Consider the following 12,531-nt stretch of genomic DNA (forward strand, 5'->3'; position numbering starts at 1 on the left):
ATAAAACAACACTTAACCATCATCACTGAAATTTTCTACTCTAGTCAATTCCTTTCAATTGCTTTTGCTTGGGGAGGGGGTCATGAAACAATGCTTTGAAAAACACTCATATATGCTGTAATTGTCCATTTTTCATGAAAAATTATAGTATCCTCAAGTAGAAAGGGCTAGGTAATTTTCCACTGCTGCTATCTCAGGACATTACCTAGCACCTAGTTCAGTCACTTACATGCCTAGACTTGACACAGCAAGCTCTAAACATCTTCTTGGAGTTGGCAGAGTAGGGTATGGGATGATAAAGGGTAACTGAAGCTTAATAAAAAAAAAGACCATTGAAAGTCTTCCAGTCTCAAATGGCTAGCAATAGAAATATCACATATTATGTTGGCAATTTTTTTTCTTGTTTTAGAAGTTAAAAAAGTAATTTATAGGCTGGATTTAAAATATCCAGTTTCTAATAGCTCTGTAGTTGCAGGCTGTACGTTTGCTATATCCCAAGGTCTGCTGAGAGCTCTCAAAGTCAACATGCATATAGAATATACATATAGACAGAAAATCTAGTGATAATCACACTGGATAAACAGGATTCAACTAAATGGCATTCTCTTCACTGCCTTAGGTATTAACAGCTCCTCCTAATGCCCTCAAAGTAGGGGAAGCTTTCTCTACTAAAGAAAATGCTTCTCGAATGTGCCTTTCGGGGTCAATATTAATTGTACTATGGTATTACCTTAATAACATCCAGATAAAGAAGGCTTTTCCACCGTGATTCAGGAAGGAGTGATAGAGTCACCAACTGCTCATTCAACTGTTCTGGGGAATCATACTCTATCATTTCATCGCTTGGTTCTACGGTTTCTTCTGCTAATTCTATATCTTAAAACAAAAATTTTTAGGTAGAACAAATTAACAAAAATGAGATTTTTAGCATATAAAAGCAATTTTATTCATTCCAAATCCATTAGTATTTCATACGATGTTCACTCAGTGTAGCCTTGTAAACACTTTCTATTAATTTCATTTCCTCATCTTTTCATATTAACTACAACTCCCATCGCTAGACCTAAAACTTCTCCACTGGTATACTATTAGATATCTTATCAATGCCATGCCAATCATTTTTGCAAAATTCATGAAGTCATTCAAAACATTTCATATCAGTTAAAAAATACTTTGATCGAATGCATTAAACCAGGGGTGTCCAAACTTTTTTCAACGTTTTTCACCAAGGGCCATATGTGGTAAAATACACAAACAGCCGGGCCACTCACTCGAGGTGAAGTACGTATTGCCTCACCTGGTTTAGTTAAGTAAACTAAATATATTTTTGGAATTTGCTGTGGGCCAATTAACAATGGATTGCGGACTGCAGTTGGCCTGCGGGCCGCAGTTTGGACACTCCTGCATTAAACTTTGCCTTCAGTAGCAATATCACTCATTTCACGTTTGTTACTATACTTCAAAAATTATTTTACTGTTTTGTGATTACCTTGGGTTTGACAAGTACCAGGAAGCATCACTACTGAAGGAACATAATCTGTGGGAAGTGGCCGTATTGAAACAACTGAATACAGGGAAATATTGGACCTGAGAAATAAAAACATAAGCAATATTTAAAAACTTATAAAAATTGGTTTTTCAGAGAAACTCCAATTATTGCTAATAATTTCTATAATCTTGAATTTGGATACAGATTCCAATCACTTACAAATTAAAAAAAGATCTCAAACATAGATAGTATTGATTTGAAAATGCTTTGATTTGTGTCATGAATGTCATCACATGAAAGCTAGGTATAAACATTATTAACGGGGTCTTTATTTTTAATGTAGTACAAAAATGTATTTATTTGAGAGACAGGTACTGGAATAATACTTTTATAAAGTAACATAACCTCCACCAATTTATATTGTTTTGACAAATGTCACCCTTCATTTAAGGAAATATAAATGAAGATAGACTCGGAGAGTTACATTAGAAAATATGCTGACCAGATCCTTAGGGTTAACAGTCATGATTTCCCCTTCTCTAGAGTGGTCCCCTAAGTGGCCATGTTTCTGCTACTTGACTGTGCACCATGACCTTGTATGACTAATCAAGAGGCAGCTACCTGTTCCAAAGTCGGCAATCAGATTCTGTTTCCCATATATTATGAATTTGGAATGGAAAATAAAGATTGGGAATATCAGGTTCTGAGTTATATTAATAGCAGTACTATATACTCTTGCTGCTGAGGTTCCATAGCTACTGTTCTTCTCTTGTCTTGATTGTTCAAGCCTCACAGATTCCAGGAGATACGTACTCCATTTTGCTTATTAAGGTGGCCAGAGTCTATTTCCACTATATATTGAATTTATTTTCATATCCTAAAAATCTAATTATAAAATTTTATAATTAGAAAAAGAAGTAAAATTTTTTTCTCTTCCTCAATATTAACAGTTAAAAGAAATAGACATCTGAACTCAGGAAATAGACAAAAATTTTTCTAGACTCAGATGAGGGACTATTTATTTTGAATTCTTACACGTTTATCACGTGGAGTTGGCAGATCACCATAAGTATCTCTGCATGGTTCTCAAGAGTTGTACAACTAGAATAAATCTTAGTAAGCATTTTGCCCACGCTTATGCCTTATTTTATAGACAAAGTAATCTGAAGTTAAGAGATTGGCCAAGGTCAGAAGGCAGTATTGTGGTAGTGGCAGGAAGCCCAGGGCCTGGCTGGGGACTCCCCTTTTCTAACATTTTTAAATTCACTTATCCTTTCTGCAAATAAAAACTAAATGTAATAGATAAAAATCAATCCTGTGGTTTAGAATACATTTGAACAAAGCTATTTAAATTATCAACCAGATGTTGAATCAGTCATAAACTTATGGTAAATTAACTCTGTGTTAACTATGTAACATTTTTATCCTACAAATTAAAAAAACGAAAAACAAAAAAACTAAATGTTAGCAACTGTGATTCTCTGACAATATCATCTTCCTTCTCTTCCTTACTCAAAACAGAATTGTATGAAAGAACTCACCATAGATAAATTCCAAGGTGGTCAACGTGGGAAGTGGCCAGAAAGTCTCCAGTAGGCGACATAGTAACATTGAGAGGAGCTGAGTCCAACAAAAAGCTGTCTATAAGGCTATAAAAAGAATCAAGACATTACAATATTTTAACACTACCAAAGGATATAATTCACAAAATACATTTTTGTTAAAAGAATATGGGATAAGATATACAGAAAATTTTCATTTTTATTTTTTTTTAAATCACCACCACAAGAAAGTCATCCATAACAAAGAGCTCTGTCAACTAAGTTGCTATATGACAATAATCTCTTAATGAGAAAGCCTTAAAATACTAAATAGACCAATTAACCAGAGAAAAGAGTTTTCAACAGGGAGAATACAGGAAGAAATACTCTGTTTTTCTGAAATTCCATTTTGGTAGACTAACATGTGGACAATTCTGAAGATATCATATGTTTAAAATAAATCTACTTATCAGCACTCTCTTATATTTTTGTTATCCCAGTGAAAATAATAAAAGGCTTAGGCAATAGAAGAAATTAATAAAATAAAATGGCTGTAAATAAGAGAATAGTAATGCAAAAAAATTGAGCAGTTCTACCTGTTTTTCAAATAGGTAACCTGTTTTTCAAATATATATTTCATGCTATACATGAAATATATAAAAAAAATTCAATCTCTAGAGCATAACCATAAAGCAGTGTATGGAAACTAGTCTCATAGCTTTAAAAGCTGGAGGGGTGGAAAAGTTGGGGAAGAAAGGGGAGTGATGACACCCAGGTAAGAGACTCAGAATAGACTTCTCAGAGAATACAGTATTGGATGCATAAGGATAAGGCTACATACAGGGTCTTGAATACCAAACATCTGAGGTTGTTTTTATCTTTTAATCAATAGAAAAAATCACTAAAGGCATTTGACCAGATAGTGGTGTAATCTTCACTTTCATTAAAAAAAAAACAAACAAAAATCTGCCATCACAATGTAGAGTGTTTCTGACCCGAAAAACAGTAGTGGTCATCTAACAAGCAATGGGGATCTGAATGAAGTGGATTTAATGAGCAAATAGAAAGACCTCCTGCAGAGGATGCTTCTCAGGCTGGCTAAGTGTAGGATACTTTGTATACTTTAAGAGGAATATATGGTTTTAACCACTGCTGTTTTAAAAACTTTATTCACTGAAGCCAGTACATTATCCATGGACAGGCCCCGCAAAATTAAGTTCAGAATCTACATTAAATAAAACATTTCAAGCAAAAAAAAAATCACAGCAGTTATCACTTTTTTTATTATAGATATCACTTTTTTTTATCACTAGGAAGTATCTTGGGCACTTGAGTCTACAAAAGTAATCCTCATGACCTCATGGGTAGATTCATCCTTACTATATAGGTCAGAAAAATGAGGAACACACAGTAAGATTTAAAAACTTGTTCAAGGGAGAAAGCAAATGAACCAGGACGTCACCTCTAAATCACTATAAACTCAGTAAAAACACTACTGAAACTAAAGGTACACAAAGCTTGTTAGTACATACACACCCGGGAATGCCTACACTGGTGATTCAGGGAACACACTCAGCAGCTCAAATGGAAATGAAGACTCCCTAGTGGAGACAAGTGACTCGTCCATGATGAAATCTGTCCCTTTATTTGTTCAGAAAATGATTAACAATGTAAATTTAAATAACGAATGCAAGGTAGGAAGACAAGACTAAAATTAGGAGCACTGGGAACACATACTCAAGTGTACTCAGGACGGTGACCGCTGTTTAATTCCAGTGTGGGGGAAAAAGTGAGTAATAACCTGTCTCATTTCTGTTCAGACCTACTTTCGAAGCTCACAAGAATGGCTTCTCTTGGGAACCAGGAGAATTGAGAAAAAGGATACACTGGTGAACACTTATTATATCCAGAGACTGTTACATTATTTATGTGAATTCATTGAATCCAAAAAACCTGAGCTGAAAAACCTGAGCAGAAACATTATCCCAATGTATATAGATGATAATTAAACCTAAACACAGCAATTTCAGATCTTACCATTTCTTGTCTTAATATTTGTTTATTAAAAGTGTAAGTATGTGACGGGTTAAACTCCGTAACACATTTAAAATCTGTTAAAAATAGAATCTACTGCTTGAGCAAATTTATTTTATGTGATACTATAATTATTTTGTCAAATTCACTGTGCAACTTGATTCCACAGCTGTTGTTGTGTGTGGGTAGAAAGACCTTCCATTAGTAAAAGCATCAAATTGAGGAAGATGGTTTCCACATACACAGCATATTTCTTACATGGCCACATTAGTTCATAAAGCATAAGCGTGCAGACTTAATTCCAGACCTAACTACCAGATAGTCTCCTGCTAATTGCACAGAATGAAAAGTCCCAAATAAGGTATATATTGAGAGAATATTAATAAAATTCCCATTCTAAGGAATCAGAGTTTCAAGCATAGAGCCCTGCATATAGCAATAACACTGATTATATTCTGAATAAATGCAGAGTGTCTAGATGGTCAATGTCCAAAGTGATGGAATCACCTTACACAGGAATCTTTAATGAATAGAACAAAGGGATGGTTTTACCTCAGTGAGAAATGAAAAACAATGTTCTATGCCAATTATTCTCATGTAATTCTCCTCAGAAAGCAATGGTGAGACAGAACAAAGTGCAAAATTCTATTAAAACTATATAATTTTATATTTTTCTCACCCCCAAAAGAGTTCAACCTGAACTTCCAATAGGTTGAAAACAACCAGAAATATAAAGTGGTATTGATAGGGAATGACAGATAAGTTCAGGGATAAAAAACTTCAACTCTGCTTCTCTGAGAATCCTACAAACACGAGAAAATTTTCTGCACTTTAAAACAACTTTACAGGAAAACTTCAGTACCTATGCAATTTGTTTTAGAAGGCACAATTCCAGACGGATACACTGGTATGTTACCACACCCAAAGGTTTACTCATAAATAGTTTCACTTTTCAGGCTATGTAATGAGTATACTCATTCTTTAAATATTTGACATGTTATATAAAGATAAAGCTGCTTACTGAAGAAAGAACTAGGAATCTCCAAAGGCTGTCACACTAATTATGGTTTAAAACAAGGGGGAACCCAAAATTCCAATAGTTACATATCGTTGTATGATGAAATACTGATCCTCACTTCCTTATTATCTTCTACATCAGGAAAACAAGTTCACAACTGTTGGGAAATCTGTTTCTTTCTCCTATGCTTATTACAGCAAAATGCCATTTATAAACTATGCCACCTTGGGCAAATCACTTAACTTCTCTTTAAGCCTCCATTTTCTCATTTGTGAAATGGGATTCCTAACAGTAATAGTACCCACATCCATTAGGATATGAGGGAAGATGAAATATAAAAGCATATAAAGTGCCTTGTGGCTCTTAGTAAATGTTAGCTTAGTTGCAATTAGGTAGCAGTAGTTGTGTGATATTGCTTTTCAAGCTTTCTCATTTGCTCCACTTCAAATCTTAATTAAAGTAGTACTTATTTTTGTCTTTATTAAAAATATACTTTGGTTCAATCACTGTAGATATTATTACATTTTCTTTTAACAATCCCTTTGTGCCTCATTTGTTGCTCTTGGGTTTCTTTTAGCTTCATGCCTCTGTATTCACCTAAAATTACCTCAGTGTTCACCCAAAAATAAGATACCAGAGTTGAAAAACTGTCAAATTTAAATCTGCTCAACTTTCTACTGAAATAAGAAATTCAGCAAAAAGGCTAATGCTGAGTCAAAGATTAGCAGCTTTCAATGTTTTCAGATCCTAAATTTTCCATTCCAAAGAAAAACTTGCGACTCTTAAGAAATATTTTGCTTATTTAGTACTACTGAACCTTAACCTACCTCTCCCATCTAATGTGAACGAAAACTACTTAAAAGGAAAACGAAAAGGGCATAATTGTGCAACTTTCCTACTGTAATTAAAGCAACTCAAATTATAATGTTCATTTTTAGAAAGTTGCAAAAGTCCAAGAAGCAACCGACTACCAAATATTCTATCAATATTTCTAATGGTGCCTTTAAAAAAAGTTTTTTAAAAATTAAGAAAGTACCAACTTTAGGTTAACTTTTGGAAGTTGGAGAACATAGCCAATTAATTAGATTTTGCTTCCTCTATTTTAAGTGAAAAAGTGACACACCTGTGGACAAAAGTCCCTAGTTATTAGATAGAGCTGGACTCAACAGCAACACCTGCTGTGCATATCCCAAATCCAGTGTGTGTTGGATGAATAGCTCTGCCTCACTGCTGTACCAAACTTGAAGGGAAATGAGTACATCAGGGATTTTCCTTTCTAAAGGTCAAAATGCTTTCAGGTATGAGCTTATCCAATTCCCAAGAAAGAAAAGGAAATAGATTTGGACAGAGCTTAATTGAGAAATATTTCAGAAGATTAAAAAGTATAATCCTTCCTTCTCACCTTTCTCATCAATGTCTTTCCTTATGGTGTAGTCCTGTTAAACTAGATACTTTGCTACTCCCATCACTCCTTTTATACTTAATCCAGCAATTCTACGTTAAGTGATATGATTTTAAATTGTATCTATTCCTATATAATTTTTAACAACAGCAAAGTTCTCTCTCTCTCTCTGTCTCTCTCTCTCTGTCTCTCTGATCAAATTATTTAACAGAATTAGAGGTTTCCTCTTCAAGTGCTGTTTTAGTAGAAAGTGTCAATCTATAAAACAGATTTCTGAACACTGCTGGGTTTTACCCAAATCTTAAGTCACACATTTTCATTACTTAAAGGTATCTACAATGTCTTCTTTCAGGAATTATGTTACACAGAAAATATATAAGATACATAAAGGAAAGTTAGGGCCTTTGACCTTTTAAACTAAATTCAATATGAACAAAATAAACAATCAAAAAACATTCAAAATAAAAGTTGCAGTCCTAAAGTCTGAGGTGTATTTTAAATTATCGAAAAGACCAAATGAGCTTTTTTAAGGTTTATGCAACTCACTTTTATATCTCCATTTTGCAGGTACAGAAAACCTAAAGAGACTGCATTTTCCTCACCATTATTTTCTTATGGCACTACTGTCCTTGGAGATCAAAAACACTCCAAGGACAAAGTACCATCAAGTTAGAAAATATATTCCTATTCAAAGAAGCAGATAATCCATTAACTATAGGTAAAAGACAATGACTGGGAAATCTGATAGAGGTTGGGGATTTAAAAATAAACTCACCACCCAGAAGGAAGGTCCCAAGTTCTAATAGTGCAATCCATTGAAGCACTTATTAACCAACGACCATCAGGACTGAAAGCCTTTAAATTTAAAACAAAGAACACATATATAATTTGTGTGTGTATTTATGTGTGTATTTTTGTGTCTGTATTTTTAGCAGCTCAAAGAATGTAAGAAATGAAAAGGTGCAGGCTTCATTAAAAATTCAGACTGGATAAAATTTAGACCACTCTCTTTTACATAAAAGAAAACACCATTTCTTTTATGCTAGTAATTTAGATATAGATAAGGATTAGGCTTACATGAATTATAACTGTTATAAAACTTAACAGTATCACCCAATTTTAAATTTTTACTCCAGAATCTCCTATAATTTATAGACAATAAACTGTCTGACTACAAATCATTCTTAACATAAAACAGCTAAGTCTGAGAACATTCAATTAGAAATATTTCGTTAGTCTAATTTTAGTTATAAAGTATCTGTGAAAGTAACAAAAACCACAAATTTCTTGAAACAGTCTATATATTAAACTAGCTTTCTAAGACTTAATTCAAAATGATTTTGAAGACAAGAATGCAAATTCTCTTAAAATATAAAAGTTACTAAAGAAGTCTTTCTACTTTTACTTGCAGCTTCAGTTAAAAATTCTCCTTTTCTTCCTTAACCATGCTTTATTTCCAAAATATAATTTAAAACCACAATTATCAGATTTTCAAAATAAATTTAAACAATAAACTACTTATGCCACCTTAAAGAAGTTATATCTCTTCTATCAATAAAAATGGATAAATAATAGTTCTCCTTGCCTGCAGCTAGTTAATGTGGTAAGGTTTAAATCAGGTCAGATTTATAAGAAGACCCGAAAGGACAAACTTTAAGGTTTATAACGGTGGCATGATAGTTCATTTAGGAGTCTAAGCATACCACGGGGATCACGACTCTCCATATTGGCAAATGATACTGGGATAAGTGAACACTAATTTGTTCATTGGGTTGCAGTGATACCACGGAACCTCAAAACTTAAGGTCAGAGAGCTCAATTTACAGGATAGTGCAGATACTAAAGGATGGGAAAAATGATTCTGGTAGGTAGAGTCATGTTATAAATATGCATAGATTTAATTAAACAGGAGTAATTTATTACTGAGCAGGGGAACCTCTAGGCATATGGTGTTTCCCCGAAAATAAGACTTAGCCAGACAATCAGCTCTAATGCATCTTTTGGGGCAAAAATTAGTATCAGTCTTATATTATATTATTAAAACCCAGTCGTATATTATAGTAAAATAAGACTGGGTCTTATATTAATCTTTGCTCCAAAAGACGGATTAGAGCTGATTGTCCGGCTAGGTTTTATTTTTGGGGAAACATGGTACAAGTTGAAAGTAAAGTTTGAAAAGGAAAGAAATAGGAAGAGCACGTTGGTCCTGACAGATGTTTTCAAAAATGTCATTTCACCAAAATTACCTCACTCCCACCCTATTTCTATAGATACTGTTGCAACAAATTCTGTTCATGGGTAGTTCTGCCAGTCTCCTATCTGCAGCACAACACTACTTCCTGACCATTTTCCCCCTATTTTTAAGGAAATGGGTAACATTGCAAACTCTGATTTTTGATGTGAGAACTATTAAGTAGCTGTTGGGATTGCTGCTCAGTAGCTAGGATTTTATTTTTATTTTTTTCTGTTTTCAAGTAAATTTCATGCAAAATAACTATATGTACTTAAAATAGTCCTCTACGTGCACTTTTGAAACTAGAGTACTTCTTACCATATATCCTACTATAAGAACATAATACATTATTAATTAAACTCTTTAGGAGTTAGGATATATAAACTCTAGAAATAACACAAAACTAAATAAACTAGGTACCAGATATTCCAGGTGCACTAGTATTAATTTGTCATGTAGAAAAACAGAAATGTGTTGTCTCAGTTTAGTTTAATATTAAGTCATGTTTCAATGCATCATTCATTCTCCAAAGTATATGCTGACCTTGTATAGAGTTTAAGAGAACAAGATAAACTCTGAGATTTGTATTTTAATCTGATGGCATTAACTTCCTGACAAATATTAAAATTCTTTTAATTCTACACATCTTCCTTAAAAAAATCTCTTTGAAAAACTAGCTTCCAAATTATTTATTTTGAACAATTCCTCATATGATGAGTTCAATGCTACTAAAGAATAATAGATTCAATTATTTGAACATTTTAAACCTAAACAGAAGTAGAAATGAGTTAAGTTTTGTTTAAACACCTAAAGTTTGTTTTACCATGTCATTTATTTGACCTTGGTGTCCAGAAAACTCTCTGACAATCTTCCTAGTTTCTATGTCCATGACACAAATGGAGAAGTCATCCAAGGTGAGTCCCAGAATGCCACTAGCAAGATAAGTGAACCAGTTTTAATAAACAAGTAAGAAAAAACAACAACCTTCAATTAATATCTCATAGTCACTTTAATTTTTTTAATCAAATATATTTGGGGAAATTAAGTAAAATGCTGTTCTTTTATATTAAGTCTGATTTTTCCCACTTGGCAAATTATGTACTGTACTTAAATCAAGAACTTTTACCAAAAGCATCAAAAAAAAAAAATCCATTATCATTAAAAGAAAAACTTTACCTGTCCCTGTGTAGTAGCATCATATTTGGAGATGAATTGAGGCTCACAGAATGGATTAAAGTTTTGTTTTTAAAGTTCCAGAACTTGAGTAATCCTTCACTACCAGTTGTAACTGTCAGCTGGTTTAATCCATCTACTGCAACACCTCTGACCGACCCTCCATGAGCTTTAAAGCATATGTTAAAAGAAAAAAAAGAAATAAGAATTGGCATTGCCTCTCTGAATACTACACAAAAAGGATTCCTTCATTTAAATATCTAAGCTCCCACTATTTACCTTCCCTAAAATCTTAACATTTATCTGGGATTTTAGGGAGCAAGGAGAAAACTACTATATTGCTCGAATAAAAACATAGTCCATCAGGTTAATGCCACAAAAGTTTCAAAAAAAATTAAGATTTTCTGCTTACAGCAAGGGGAAGAAAACAAAAATTTTAATTTGTACAATATCCACTTTCCTCTAATTCATCCATGACTTCATTCTGAGTATTTCAACATGGTGTTTATAAGAGTAGTAATGACAGTATCTGTCATATAGTGTTGACGATAACCCATCTACTTTAGCAAAATGGCCAACACTGAAGAATCTAATACATGCCAGTGATGGTTATTAGCTAGTATCTATCTATACTACTTTTTTAAAAATAAGAAAAAAAAATTCAATACCTTGATCCTTGCCAAAACTTCCTCGATGTATACCAGACTGCATGTTATATACATCTACAGTTCCTGATGAAAGACCAATTACAGCAAAGTTTCCACAAGAAGTTATATCCACGGCCTTAGAAAAAAAAAAAATTAAACACAAATGACATCAGAAAATAACTAATGGTTTTACTGTACTTTATAGTTTCCAAAGTATTTTTTAATCTACTAATTAAAAAAGCGTGGCAAATTGCTTCAATTTTCTTAAATATAATAAAATTATACTTGAGTATCTAAGAAATATATGCTTGATTCCATCTCCATTCTAAGAAGTATGAAGAAATTATTATCCAAAACAATAAAATATAACCAAAGTTAATTAAAATTTGCAAAGTCAGGAGAATTCTGTTATCAGCTGGCCTTCAATTTTTAATTTATTCACAACAGTGCTAAAGTCGAAGCATTCCATTGCCTAATTTCTCCCTACCTTATTTTTGTAATTGCTTCTACAGCTGATATAGAATTGAAAACATATCATTAGATAGACTGTCCAGTGAAAATGCCCAAAATATTTTAATTATGACATATTAGGAAGGAAAACATAAGATATTGCATAGAAAATATTTAGTTTATAAGTAGTTTCTGTAAAATAAACATATTTTAATACTTAAAGTGTCACTATTGTATTAATAACAGGTATTTTCTTCTATGTTAAAAATATGACACTGGGTATTTATTGGGTCATGGCCAGAGAAATCCCTGATTGCCATTATGTGTCAATCAGATGTCACCCACCCAAGAGAAAATTCAAAAGACTGTTGAATTTATGTCTAAAGAAATAGGTATCTTCTAAGATCTAAAAGAAAATATTTAATAGAGGCTATTTAACTGTGCAGAGTAAAACTGCTATACTATCTGAGTCAAGACATATTTACATAGCATTCACATAAGTATGTTCCACTTACACACACTTTCTAGGTAATTATAGTTTATT

General features: G+C 32.9%; 1 protein-coding gene across 1 annotated transcript in view; it reads right to left on the reverse strand.

Annotated features, from left to right (window-relative positions):
* Nucleotides 1–12,531, reverse strand: part of WDR36 (WD repeat domain 36) — a 39,594-nt gene that overhangs the window by 8,196 nt on the left and 18,867 nt on the right. The window contains exons 13-19 of the mRNA XM_019727769.2: nt 11,559–11,673; nt 10,894–11,059; nt 10,541–10,649; nt 8,260–8,339; nt 3,031–3,138; nt 1,490–1,587; nt 731–876 (exon numbers count right to left, since the gene is read on the reverse strand). Of these exons, the coding sequence (XP_019583328.2) occupies nt 731–876; nt 1,490–1,587; nt 3,031–3,138; nt 8,260–8,339; nt 10,541–10,649; nt 10,894–11,059; nt 11,559–11,673 (822 nt within the window). The remainder of the gene's footprint in view (nt 1–730; nt 877–1,489; nt 1,588–3,030; nt 3,139–8,259; nt 8,340–10,540; nt 10,650–10,893; nt 11,060–11,558; nt 11,674–12,531) is intronic.

This window comes from Rhinolophus sinicus, linkage group LG03 (genome assembly GCF_036562045.2).
Source record: "Rhinolophus sinicus isolate RSC01 linkage group LG03, ASM3656204v1, whole genome shotgun sequence".
In the NCBI taxonomy this organism is placed as follows: domain Eukaryota; kingdom Metazoa; phylum Chordata; class Mammalia; order Chiroptera; family Rhinolophidae; genus Rhinolophus; species Rhinolophus sinicus.